This window comes from Poromitra crassiceps (genome assembly GCF_964638095.1).
Source record: "Poromitra crassiceps genome assembly, chromosome: 23".
In the NCBI taxonomy this organism is placed as follows: Eukaryota; Metazoa; Chordata; class Actinopteri; order Beryciformes; family Melamphaidae; genus Poromitra; species Poromitra crassiceps.
Window position 1 is genome coordinate 1,461,383 of NC_139639.1, and position 11,097 is coordinate 1,472,479.

An 11,097-nucleotide genomic window follows, 5' to 3' on the forward strand; every position below is an offset into this window, starting at 1 on the left:
CAAACAGAGAATTCCCTTCTTCGTACACTGTCGTATACTGTAGTACGCAGAGATCACTTGCTGGCATCACTTGATCTGTGGTGGTGTTTTATAGCAAGTTGGCATCCTTTATGTTGCGTTAGCGCCTCCTTCTGGATTTATCCATCCAGTTTCACTACATCACATCGCTTGCTCTGTTTCATGAGGACGATGGCGCAAAGCAGGGCAATCATCAGAAGAGCTCCAGTTCCAACGAAGATACCCATCACCACTAGAGATGCTTCTCTCTCAAACACATTTGCAATGACTCCAGGGCAGTTAGGCATGATGGTGCGCTCCCAGATGGTGTCTGGTTTGGGGCACGTCTGTTGAGCAATGTCCACCAAGGGCACCCCCGTCACACCACAGCAGTGGAGCATGTTGTGGACGAACGCGAGGGTGAGGCCAATGACTGCGTCTCCTCCGGTCTTTACATACAGAGCATACATGCTAGCGTAGAACTCTGTAAGGTGCAGCGCCACCTCATGGCTCCTGCTATAGGCGAGTATTCCAACTGCAATCTCAGCACCGGCCAGAAGGGCCAGAAGGACGGAGAACACTTTCAGAGCACATCTGTTCTCAATGCAGGTACCGTAGTCCCCAAAGGCAGCCATAATCAGCATCACTGAGCCGAGAGTAATCAGCACTGTCACGCCGATGACAAATGCACTTGAGTTGAGGTCCTCAAATTCAAAGATGCCTCTTGTGTCTTTGCTGAACCTCAGCCACAAGCCGAGTGCCAAAAAGGCCACGCCCACAACCGAAAAGATCATGTTGAGAACGAGGAGGATGCATTTACTGCACACGAGGCCACATCTGTCCACTGCCATGTTTGTTTTGTAGGACGCACGCAGGAAAAGGCACTGGCAAAGTCAGTTTTGATGTTCTTGATCTAAAGTTCCTTCCTCTTGCAGACCACAAACAGCATTTGTTGTGAGTTAATCGCGTCCTGAGTGATGTAAATCAAGCAATTGTGATGTCATCAGTGATGTCATCAGTGAGTGATGCCATCAGTGATGTCACTTGAGCATTTTGAGGGTTGTCAGTCAGTACTATGAGAACTAGTCGCTATTGCCCACAGCCAATTTGCACAACTTCGCATCACTGATGACATCACTCACTGATGACATCATAATTGCTTGAGTGACCATCACTGGAGTGCTCAAGTGACATCTGTCAGACCAGAATGTTTATTAATGTTGCAATTAATGTTGCATGTACAGTGCTGTATCTTCTTCTTATATAAAAGGGCCTAGGAGTAGTAACATAGTAACATAAAGTGCAAATTCGGCACCATGTGTGTTACTGATGCAGCCAGCTGCCTGGCAAAAATATTGCCAGGCAGCTGGCTGCCGGCCACTGATGACATCATTTGTCCTCAGTTTGTTTGTTTGTTTTTAAGATTCGAGAGGGAAAAAGTTATTTTGCAACATTTATTTCTTCAACAGAAAACTTCAAATGCAATCATCATCATCATCATCATCATCATCATCATCATCATCCATTTCCTAAGGCAAACGATCGGTGTTAGTCACGATTTTGCGGGCGGGCGGTGTTTTGTCACATTTTGTGTCACGACGCAAATCGTGACATCATCAGTGATTTGTGATGCAATCGTGACATCATCAGTGAAATCATCAGTGATGTCATAATTCCCATGGTTACGCCCATGGCGCATTGTCTCCAGAGTCTCCACCCTGGAAATCGGGCACGTGTAGCGCGCATGATTGCTCGTATACGGTATATTAACTTTTAAAAAACACTTGAAAATAAAAGTTGAAAATAAAATGTACGATCAGCATTTTTGGCCACAGACAAAAGATCTGCAAACATGTTGATACTGGCTTAGCCTGAACTCCAGCGATGGTCTGGTCTTTGTTGATGGTTCAGAGGAGTGCAGGGGCAAACAGAATTCCCTTCTTCGTACACTGTCGTATACTGTAGTACGCAGAGATCACTTGCTGGCATCACTTGATCTGTGGTGGTGTTTTATAGCAAGTTGGCATCCTTTATGTTGCGTTAGCGCCTCCTTCTGGATTTATCCATCCAGTTTCCCTACATCACATCGCTTGCTCTGTTTCATGAGGACGATGGCGCAAAGTAGGGCAATCATCAGAAGAGCTCCAGTTCCAACGAAGATGCCCATCACCACTAGAGATGCTTCTCTCTCAAACACATTTGCAATGACTCCAGGGCAGTTAGGCATGATGGCTCGCTCCCAGATGGTGTCTGGTTTGGGGCACGTCTGTTGAGCAATGTCCACCAAGGGCACCCCCGTCACACCACAGCAGTGGAGCATGTTGTGGACGAACGCGAGGGTGAGGCCAATGACTGCGTCTCCTCCGGTCTTTACATACAGAGCATACATGCTAGCGTAGAACTCTGTAAGGTGCAGCACCACCTCATGGCTCCTGCTATAGGCGAGTATTCCAACAGCAATCTCGGCGCCGGCCAGAAGGGCCAGAAGGACGGAGAACACTTTCAGAGCACATCTGTTCTCAATGCAGGTACCGTAGTCCCCAAAGGCAGCCATAATCAGCATCACTGAGCCGAGAGCAATCAGCACTGTCACGCCGATGACAAATGCACTTGAGTTGAGGTCCTCAAATTCAAAGATGCCTCTCGTGTCTTTGCTGAACCTCAGCCACAAGCCGAGTGCCAAAAAGGCCACGCCCACCACCGAAAAGATCATGTTGAGAACGAGGAGGATGCATTTACTGCACACGAGGCCACATCTGTCCACTGCCATGTTTGTTTTGTAGGACGCACGCAGGAAAAGGCACTGGCAAAGTCAGTGTTGATGTTCTTGATCTAAAGTTCCTTCCCCTTGCAGACCACAAACAGCATTTGTTGTGAGTTAATCGCGTCCTGAGTGATGTAAATCAAGCAATTGTGATGTCATCAGTGAGTGATGTCATCAGTGATGTCACTTGAGCATTTTGAGGGTTGTCAGTCAGTACTATGAGAACTAGTCGCTATTGCCCACAGCCAATTTTGCACAACTTTGCCTCACTGATGACATCACTCACTGATGACATCACTCACTGATGACATCATAATTGCTTGAGTGACCATCACTGGAGTGCTCAAGTGACATCACTAAGCGCACAATTGCTCAACTTTGCATTGTGACATCATCAGTGACATCACAATTGCTCGAGTGACCAGCACTGATGACATCATCGAGTGCCTCGCGGCCCTCGCCCGCAGCTCGGCTGCTGTGTGGCCTCGCCTGCTCAATGGAGGAAACCCCAGAGGAGCACAGGGAGAACATGCTAACTCCACACAGAAAGGCCCTTTTGACGAGACAGCCCACCTGGGCACCAGGCACCGAAGGCCTGGCGAGACATACCCCCAGTACCAACAGGCAAGAATCGAACCCACAACCTTGTTGCTGCTGTGAGGCGAGAGTGCGAGGCAAGAATGCTACCACTGCACCACCGCGCCCCACTCAGAATGAGTTTAATGTTATTCTGCTGCTACTTAAAAACCATAAAATGTAACTTTATTCCCGAAAATCAGCCTAGATAGCATCACTTTGTACACAGTGTTGCTTTCGGTTTCTCCACGATCCGTCTCTTGTTTCGGCCATCTGAGACTTGGCTCTCTCAGTTCTATCTTTGGCAGAGGCTTGTTCGCATTCATGCGAGGCTGAACTGTCTGAGATCATAGGAATAGATATGCGAATTTTGCCTTTCATCATCAGACAGCCGTGCCATCTGTGTTCTAGGGCAGCAAAAGCAGCTCCACTTCTACACTGCACAGATTACAATAGGATGTCTGGAGCAAAGTTGGAATACGCTGTAACCCAGTTTACTGATACAGTACAAGTGATACTATTTTAAATTGACGTGTGTCGAAAGAGCACAGTAAATGAGGTACGATAACGAGGCAGTGCAAATAAGTTGTAAACCGTGTAATTATTATTATTTCTTTTTTTGAAAATAGTTTTTAACTCATTGTTTGATAGTCGGTTTTTCTTTTATTATAGTGTTTTATTTATTTCGATTTTATTTCGATTCAAGTTATTTTTTCTCTGTGCAAATGAAACAACAACAACAACAATACAAAGCTATCCAGTAAGTTTATTTTCCTATTGCCGCCCAATCGGGAATTAAATTATGTAATGAGCGAAAAGGTATCATGTCCTCCAGGGCCAAACACTGCTGAAATCTCCAGTCAACACCTACAGTAACATACTGTAGCCTTTCAATTCAAAATCATGTTTGGAGTTCTTACATTTGATGTAACAGATTCAGCAATGAATCGAATTCTGCAAACTGATCTGATGACCTGTTTTAGGACTATGGTTACAACAATCCTCACACGCACACATGCAGGCACACATGCTCTGATATAGACTATCTCTCTCTCTCTCTCTCTCTCACACACACACACACACACACACACTTACCATTGCGGTCTATGGCGAATGGTGTCCCTACAGTGACAATGTCATAGTTGCAGATCTGGCTGTACTGTGGGGAACAGTCCTGGTCCCAGGCTTCCACCTGCAACATAACAGCATCATCCTGACACTCCAAATATCCCAAACTTTGAACTAAATAAACGTCTTTTTTAGCCACATTACAGTAACCTGTACAAGTTCAGAGCACATCGAGGAAACCCTCACGAACACATGCAAACTCCACACACAGAGAGGACCTGGGGCGGACAGGGGTTCGAACCCAGGACCTTCTTGCTGTGAGGCAACAATGCTAACCAGTGAGCCACCGTGCCGTGTATCTGGCAGGTTGATTCTCACAGTAAAACCATGATGGACAGGTAACAGAAACAACTTGAGACATATTTATTTGACCTGCAATATGCTGTCGTAGATCTTTCCCTCGGTTACCGATGCCTTGTACTCCAGCTCCCGAAACACCGGAGCGAACTCGTTGACGTCGTCCACCTGGATGTGGACCACCGCCCTGGATGGAGGGAGCAGATGAAGCATGGAGAGGTGGAGGCAGGAGGAGGAGGAGGAGGGTTGGATGCAGAAAGAAAAGGGAGTGGTAGGGGGTTGATGGAGAAAAAGAAAAGAATGGATTCAGTTAAGGAGGAAAGGACAGAGGAGGGAGGAGAGGAGAGATGGACACATTTCTAACTCATTCCAGGTGGATGAAATAAATGATTAAGAGCAGTTTCACGATCGATCTTCAGAACAGCAGCACGAAGGTGGAGTGAGAACGAGGAGTGAAGGGTTCATGGTAATAAGGGCTTCTTCAATACTCATTAGAACGTCTCGTCTGTTAGTGTTTCTTTGTGAAATGGGCTTTCGATATCGTCTCAGCTGAATCGACTGGCACAAAACCAGGATGTACCAACCAAGATGTAATGACGTTCAGCAGCAATTCATTTAGCCAGGTTGAAACAACAGACGCAGATTCATCCACACTACTAGTCCTGTAAACATCTCTCTCTCTTGTCTTTCACACACACCCGCCCTGATCTGTTGCAGACAGTGCTACCAGGCATCATCCTCTGCATTTGACCCATCCTCTACTATAGGAACCTTCCTAGAACTAGGAGCAGTGGGGCAGCCGCAGTGCAGCGCCCGGGGACCAACTCCAGTTCTTTTGCCAGTGCCGTGGTCAGGGTCACTGACAGGAGGATTAACCCCTAACATACATGTCTTTGATGGTGGGAGGACAGAAAGGACCTGGGGATGGCCCGGGGTTCGAACACACGGCCCGGGACCTTGTTGCTGTGAGGCACTAAGCCATGATGAAGTTTTCTTCATCGGTGACCTTGTTTGACAACAACTTGTGGTGCGTCTGCAGTGGCACATCTGGCTAATTAATGACATGAACTTAATGAGGCCTATTTAGAATGTCCTGCAGTGATAATGTCACACACACGTTACACGCCGGGTCATTTATCTTCTGCCCGAGAAATCCATCACAGATGCCTGAGCCCAGAGCTGAGGAATCTCTCTCTCTCTCTCTCTTTCTTTCTTTCTTTGTCTCTCTCTCTTTGTCTCTCCCTATCGCTCTCTCTCTCTTCTTCTTTGTTGGTACTGAGCCTGCAGCAGCTTCTTTCTGCAGCTTTTCATCTTTGACTGGAGGACCAGAGGGTTTGATTTGCTGCTGTCCACGTTGGTCTGTCTGTCTGTCAGTCTGACTCATATGGAGCTCCCAGCCTAAACACACAGGCACGCACACGCAAGCACACACACACACACACACACACGCACACACACACACACACACGCACACACACACACATGCACACACACACACACACACGCACTCAAACATGCACACACACACACACGCACGCACACACACACACACACACGCACACACGCACACGCACACACACACACACACACACACACACACACACACACACACACAACACTCCCAGGCAAACGTTGATGGGTCATTAGTGGGATACATGGGGAGAATAGAGCTGTGAGTAAAGTGTCAGCCGTCAGCTCTCTGCCCTCAAGCAGAGGAATTAGGGAGAGAGGAGGAGACCGGAAAGAAAAACAATAAAGACAATCTGATAGAGTGAAGTTGTGATTGCTGGCTGTGATACTGTAGAGTTGTGAGTGTGAAGGTGTTGTTGTTTTTTACAATCATTTATGAGGAGGAACAAACATCATGTGCACAGAGATATACAGAAAAGGCACAAATGAAGGGGATTGTCCCTCCATATTTTAACATTTAACAACCCTCTCCCCCCAACCTCCCCCATTGCTGATGCACAAAAACAAAAGAAAACGTGTGGAGGTGTTTTTGTAGCAAAACACTTACACAATATGAATTTGCCCTCAAAATGATTGTGTGGAGGTGACTAGATTTTAAGTGACAGAACAGGACACGTGAAGGTCAATATTTGATTCAATAGAAGCCGCAAACTTGTAATCATCATCGTCATCATCATCATCATCATAAGGCTCTGTCTGTCTGCGTTTGGTCACGTTTTTGGTCACACATTGTGAGATTTGTGATGATTTTGGCCAGTAATGATGTCACTGATGATATCACAATGTCTATGACATCATCAGTGATGTCACTCCAGCACTCGATGGTGTATCAGTGATGGTGATGTCATACATCACTGATGATGTCACAACCCACGGCAGCGCCATGGGGCCAGCTGGATCCGGAGGCCCTGGATCTGGTCTTGTTCCGCCTGCTCTAAAGACTGCAAGAGTCAAGCCTCTGCTTAAGAAACCCTCCCTGACCCTACTGCTATTCAGAACTACAGACCTGTCTCTCTTCTCTCATTCCTTTCCAAAACCCTCGAACGAGCAGCGTCCGACCAACTTTCTCTCTATCTCTCCCAGAATGACCTCCTGGACCCTCTGCAGTCCGGTTTCAAGGCCTCTCACTCCACTGAGACAGCTCTTCTTGCAGTCACAGAGGCCCTTCACACTGCTAAGGCCTCATCCCTCTCCTCTGTCCTTGTCCTCCTTGACCTGTCTGCTGCTTTCGATACAGTCAACCACCAAATCCTTCTTTCCACTCTGTCTGACCTCGGCATCTCAGATTCTGCACACTCCTGGTTTGCTTCCTATCTCTCTAACCGCTCATACCAGGTCTTATGGAGAGGGTCCGTCTCCAGATCCTGCCCTCTTACCACCGGTGTCCCCCAGGGCTCAGTCCTGGGCCCCTTACTTTTCCTTCTCTATATCAGATCTCTTGCCCAGGTGATCTCATCTCATGGCTTTTCTTATCACTGCTATGCTGATGACACCCAGCTTTTCCTTTCCTTCCCCCCCTCCGACACCCAAATCAAGGCTCGCATCTCTGCATGCCTCAAAGACATTGGTGACTGGATGTCTGCCCACCACCTCAAGCTCAATCTTGGTAAAACAGAGCTACTCTTCCTCCCAGGGAAAGACTGCCCTCTCGCAGATCTCTCCATCTCCATTAACAATACCACTGTGCTTCCCTCCCAAACAGCTAAGAACCTTGGGGTGATCCTTGACAACCAGCTGTCTTGCTCGGCCAACATAGCTGTGACAGCACGCTCGTGTAGGTTCTCCCTCTACAACATCCGCAAAATCCGTCCCTTTCTCACAAGGGAAGCGGCTCAACTCCTGGTCCAGTCACTTATCATCTCCCGCCTGGACTACTGCAACGTGCTCCTGGCCGGCCTACCTGCCACCGACATCCGACCGCTTCAGCTCATTCAGAACGCTGCAGCCCGTCTGGTATTCAACCAACCCAAATTCTCTCATGTCACTCCCCTCTTCCGGGACCTTCACTGGCTTCCCATCTCGGCACGCATCAAATTCAAGACACTGGTACTGGCCTACAGGGCAGTACACCAGACAGCTCCTCTGTACCTGCAATCTATGGTCAGGTTCCAAACCTCTCACCGCTCCCTTCGCTCCTCCACTAGTGCAGGACGCCTCGCCCCTCCTTTGCTACGGGGGCTAAAAAGTCGCTCATCCCGATCTCGACTCTTCTCGTCCCTGGCACCTCAATGGTGGAACGAGCTTCCACCTTCGGTCAGGACGGCTGAATCACTGCCGATCTTTCGGAAAAGACTAAAGACACACCTTTTCAGGCTCCATCTGCGCCCTTCTTTACCACTTTACAACTTTACCACTACTCCTTCAGAAGTTGTAGTTGTCATAGACTGTGTTGCATAGTAGATTGCTCTATTGCTGACAAAAATGTGTTATTGTAAGTCGCTTTGGATAAAAGCGTCTGCCAAATGTCGTAATGTAATGTAATGTAATGTAATGATTAAAATCGCAGCCAATATTACTGTCTTTCAGAGGCTGTGGCGCGGGCTCATTTTTAAAGCTAGCTTGATGATACTTCTACCATATGAAACTAGAAGACTAGACTAGAAGACCTATTTTAGATTTAGAATGTAAATTGTCCCGAAAATAATATAATTGAATGTCATTTCACATAACATCAACATTTATTTTTGGCCCACGCCATCCAGATTAATTGTGGCGCTTCACAGGAAAGAATTTGGGCACCTCTGCCCTAAAGCAAAGTAGTTGACCTGAGACATTCAATCAAACTCCTACTCATTTTCACACTAGTCTGACACTCAGTGAAATCTCTTATTTGGGCAGGGAAACAACATCATCCAGGACTTGTCTATTAGGAAACATAACCAAACGGGCACAAACACACACACATTCCTTCACTCACTTGTGTGATTTCTTCCAGTCGGCCCCGTTGGGACCGGCGCCACAGTCGTAGGCCTGGATGGTGAAGGTGTACTCCTTCTGGCTCTCACAGTCCACGGGCCCGCGGGCCCTCAGGACTCCCTCGCCCGACGTGCCGTTCAGCACCACTGCCTCGAACGGAGCCTCTTGACCGTGGATCTTAAAGGCACAGATCTCCCCTAAAAAGTGACAGAGACAGAGGTGGAAAAACAAGACGGCATTTGACTTCAATCTCTTTTACATCGTTACATTATTGATATCGTTTTTGTCAGTATTTTGCTCACTTTTGTTGGGAGCCGAGCTAGAGAATAGATCTCCCAAACTGGAAGCGAGAGTGCGTCAGTGCATTTGCATTCGAATGTGTCATCAAAACACATTTGTTTTTTTTAGCAATGTCAATGTGCTGAAGGGAAGCGACATCTAAAAGGGAGGAGGAGGGCAGAGGAAGTCAGACAAGGACAGCGTGAGGAGAGAGAGAGAGAGAGAGAGAGAGACAGAGAGGGAGAGAGAGAGAGAGAGAGAGAGAGAGAGGGAGGGAGAGAGAGGTAAAGAATACAGTGAAAATTAAAAGAGCTGTCACTATTGAAAACACTGAACGTGTCATCTGACACGTTTGAAGAGGAAAGTAATAACCCTCATCTTTCAAGATGAGGTATGAGCTCTAAAGGAAGAGTGAGAAAGAGAACATCACAGAGATAATGGGGCTACAAACCGAGCTATTCTCCAACAGAGATTGAAAATGTAGATCAGCATGGGGCCCCGTCAATAGACATTGCTGAATGAATAGTCATTGAGGACACGCGGTGCTTAATGTGGGAGGATGCGGTCGTCATGGCGACCAGCAGAGACGTGATGACAGACAGCCTGAGCTGCACTTGGTTTTCACGGCGTGACGGGACACACAGCGGAGACAACATGGGCTTCGTGACATTTCGCTCTGTCCTTGGAGATCTTTCGTAACGGTAAAAATGTGTAAATAATGGCTGCTCTCTGCTAAGTGAAGAAAAGGATGCATTTTCCAAGTGAAATATCTGCATTGCGTTTTGTCTTCAGTTCAATTTCATCAATCTTTCTTTTTTCTTCTTCTTCAGTCAAATTACTTTTGCTACTTTTTTCTTCTTTGCTTCTTTTCTGCCGGCATGTGTCTCCAACCCAGCGGTAGCCATCGAACTACTCAGATAGCTGAAGAGCAACCAAACAGCGGGTAATGAAGTGAAAAGTGAAGACACACATACACACAGTGCCGACACATTATTTTTTACAGCACAGCCTCTGAGTCTATAGACTGTACGCCCCTTCTGGACAGCTCACAGTTACACACTATACAGCTGCTGCTGGGGTGCAGTCAAGAGCAAAATCATTTGTGATATCTGTCAAGTTGTCCAGCTCAACAAAAGATTACATTTGTTTTGTCCACAGTGTGTACCATATCCACTGAGTGTATTGTGTTTGCCCACTGTGTGTGTGTGTGTGTGTGTGTGTGTGTGTGTGTGTGAGAGTGGATGAGAGTGAGAGAGAGTAGCTGTGGTTGTGACTCTGGAATTGTCTATGGAGTTCTTCCCCTGCATGAGTGTTCTTTTCAGGGATTTGGAAAATGGCCATGCGGGAGGTAACAGCTATAAAGCTCCAGCACGCTGACCCTGTGCCAGTGCGGCACGCTGACCCTGTGTTGGTCCAGCACGCTGACCCTGTGTTGGTCCAGCACGCTGACCCTGTGTTGGTCCAGCACGCTGACCCTGTGTTGGTCCGGCACGCTGACCCTGTGTTGGTCCAGCACGCTGACCCTGTGTTGGTCCGGCACGCTGACCCTGTGCCAGTGCGGCACGCTGACCCTGTGCCAGTCCAGCACGCTGACCCTGTGCCAGTCCAGCACGCTGACCCTGTGTTGGTCCAGCACGCCGACCCTGTGTTGGTCCAGCACGCCGACCCTG

At 47.7% G+C, this 11,097-nt stretch overlaps 3 protein-coding genes across 3 annotated transcripts in view; all 3 read right to left on the bottom strand.

Moving 5' to 3' along the window:
- LOC310797335 (calsyntenin-2-like) overlaps positions 1 to 11,097 on the bottom strand; it is a gene marked incomplete at both ends in the record, with an annotated part of 214,194 nt that overhangs the window by 62,499 nt on the left and 140,598 nt on the right. The window contains 3 exons of the mRNA XM_083659704.1: positions 4,433 to 4,529; positions 4,838 to 4,949; positions 9,150 to 9,345. Coding sequence (XP_083515830.1) covers positions 4,433 to 4,529; positions 4,838 to 4,949; positions 9,150 to 9,345 — 405 coding nt within the window. The remainder of the gene's footprint in view (positions 1 to 4,432; positions 4,530 to 4,837; positions 4,950 to 9,149; positions 9,346 to 11,097) is intronic.
- Positions 138 to 848, bottom strand: LOC310797313 (CD9 antigen-like; the record flags this gene model as incomplete). Its single annotated transcript, XM_083659684.1, has 1 exon — positions 138 to 848. One exon carries the CDS (start codon positions 846 to 848, stop codon positions 138 to 140), a length of 711 nt encoding a protein of 236 aa, XP_083515810.1.
- On the bottom strand, positions 2,057 to 2,767 carry LOC310797314 (CD9 antigen-like; the record flags this gene model as incomplete). Its single annotated transcript, XM_083659685.1, has 1 exon — positions 2,057 to 2,767. One exon carries the CDS (start codon positions 2,765 to 2,767, stop codon positions 2,057 to 2,059), a length of 711 nt encoding a protein of 236 aa, XP_083515811.1.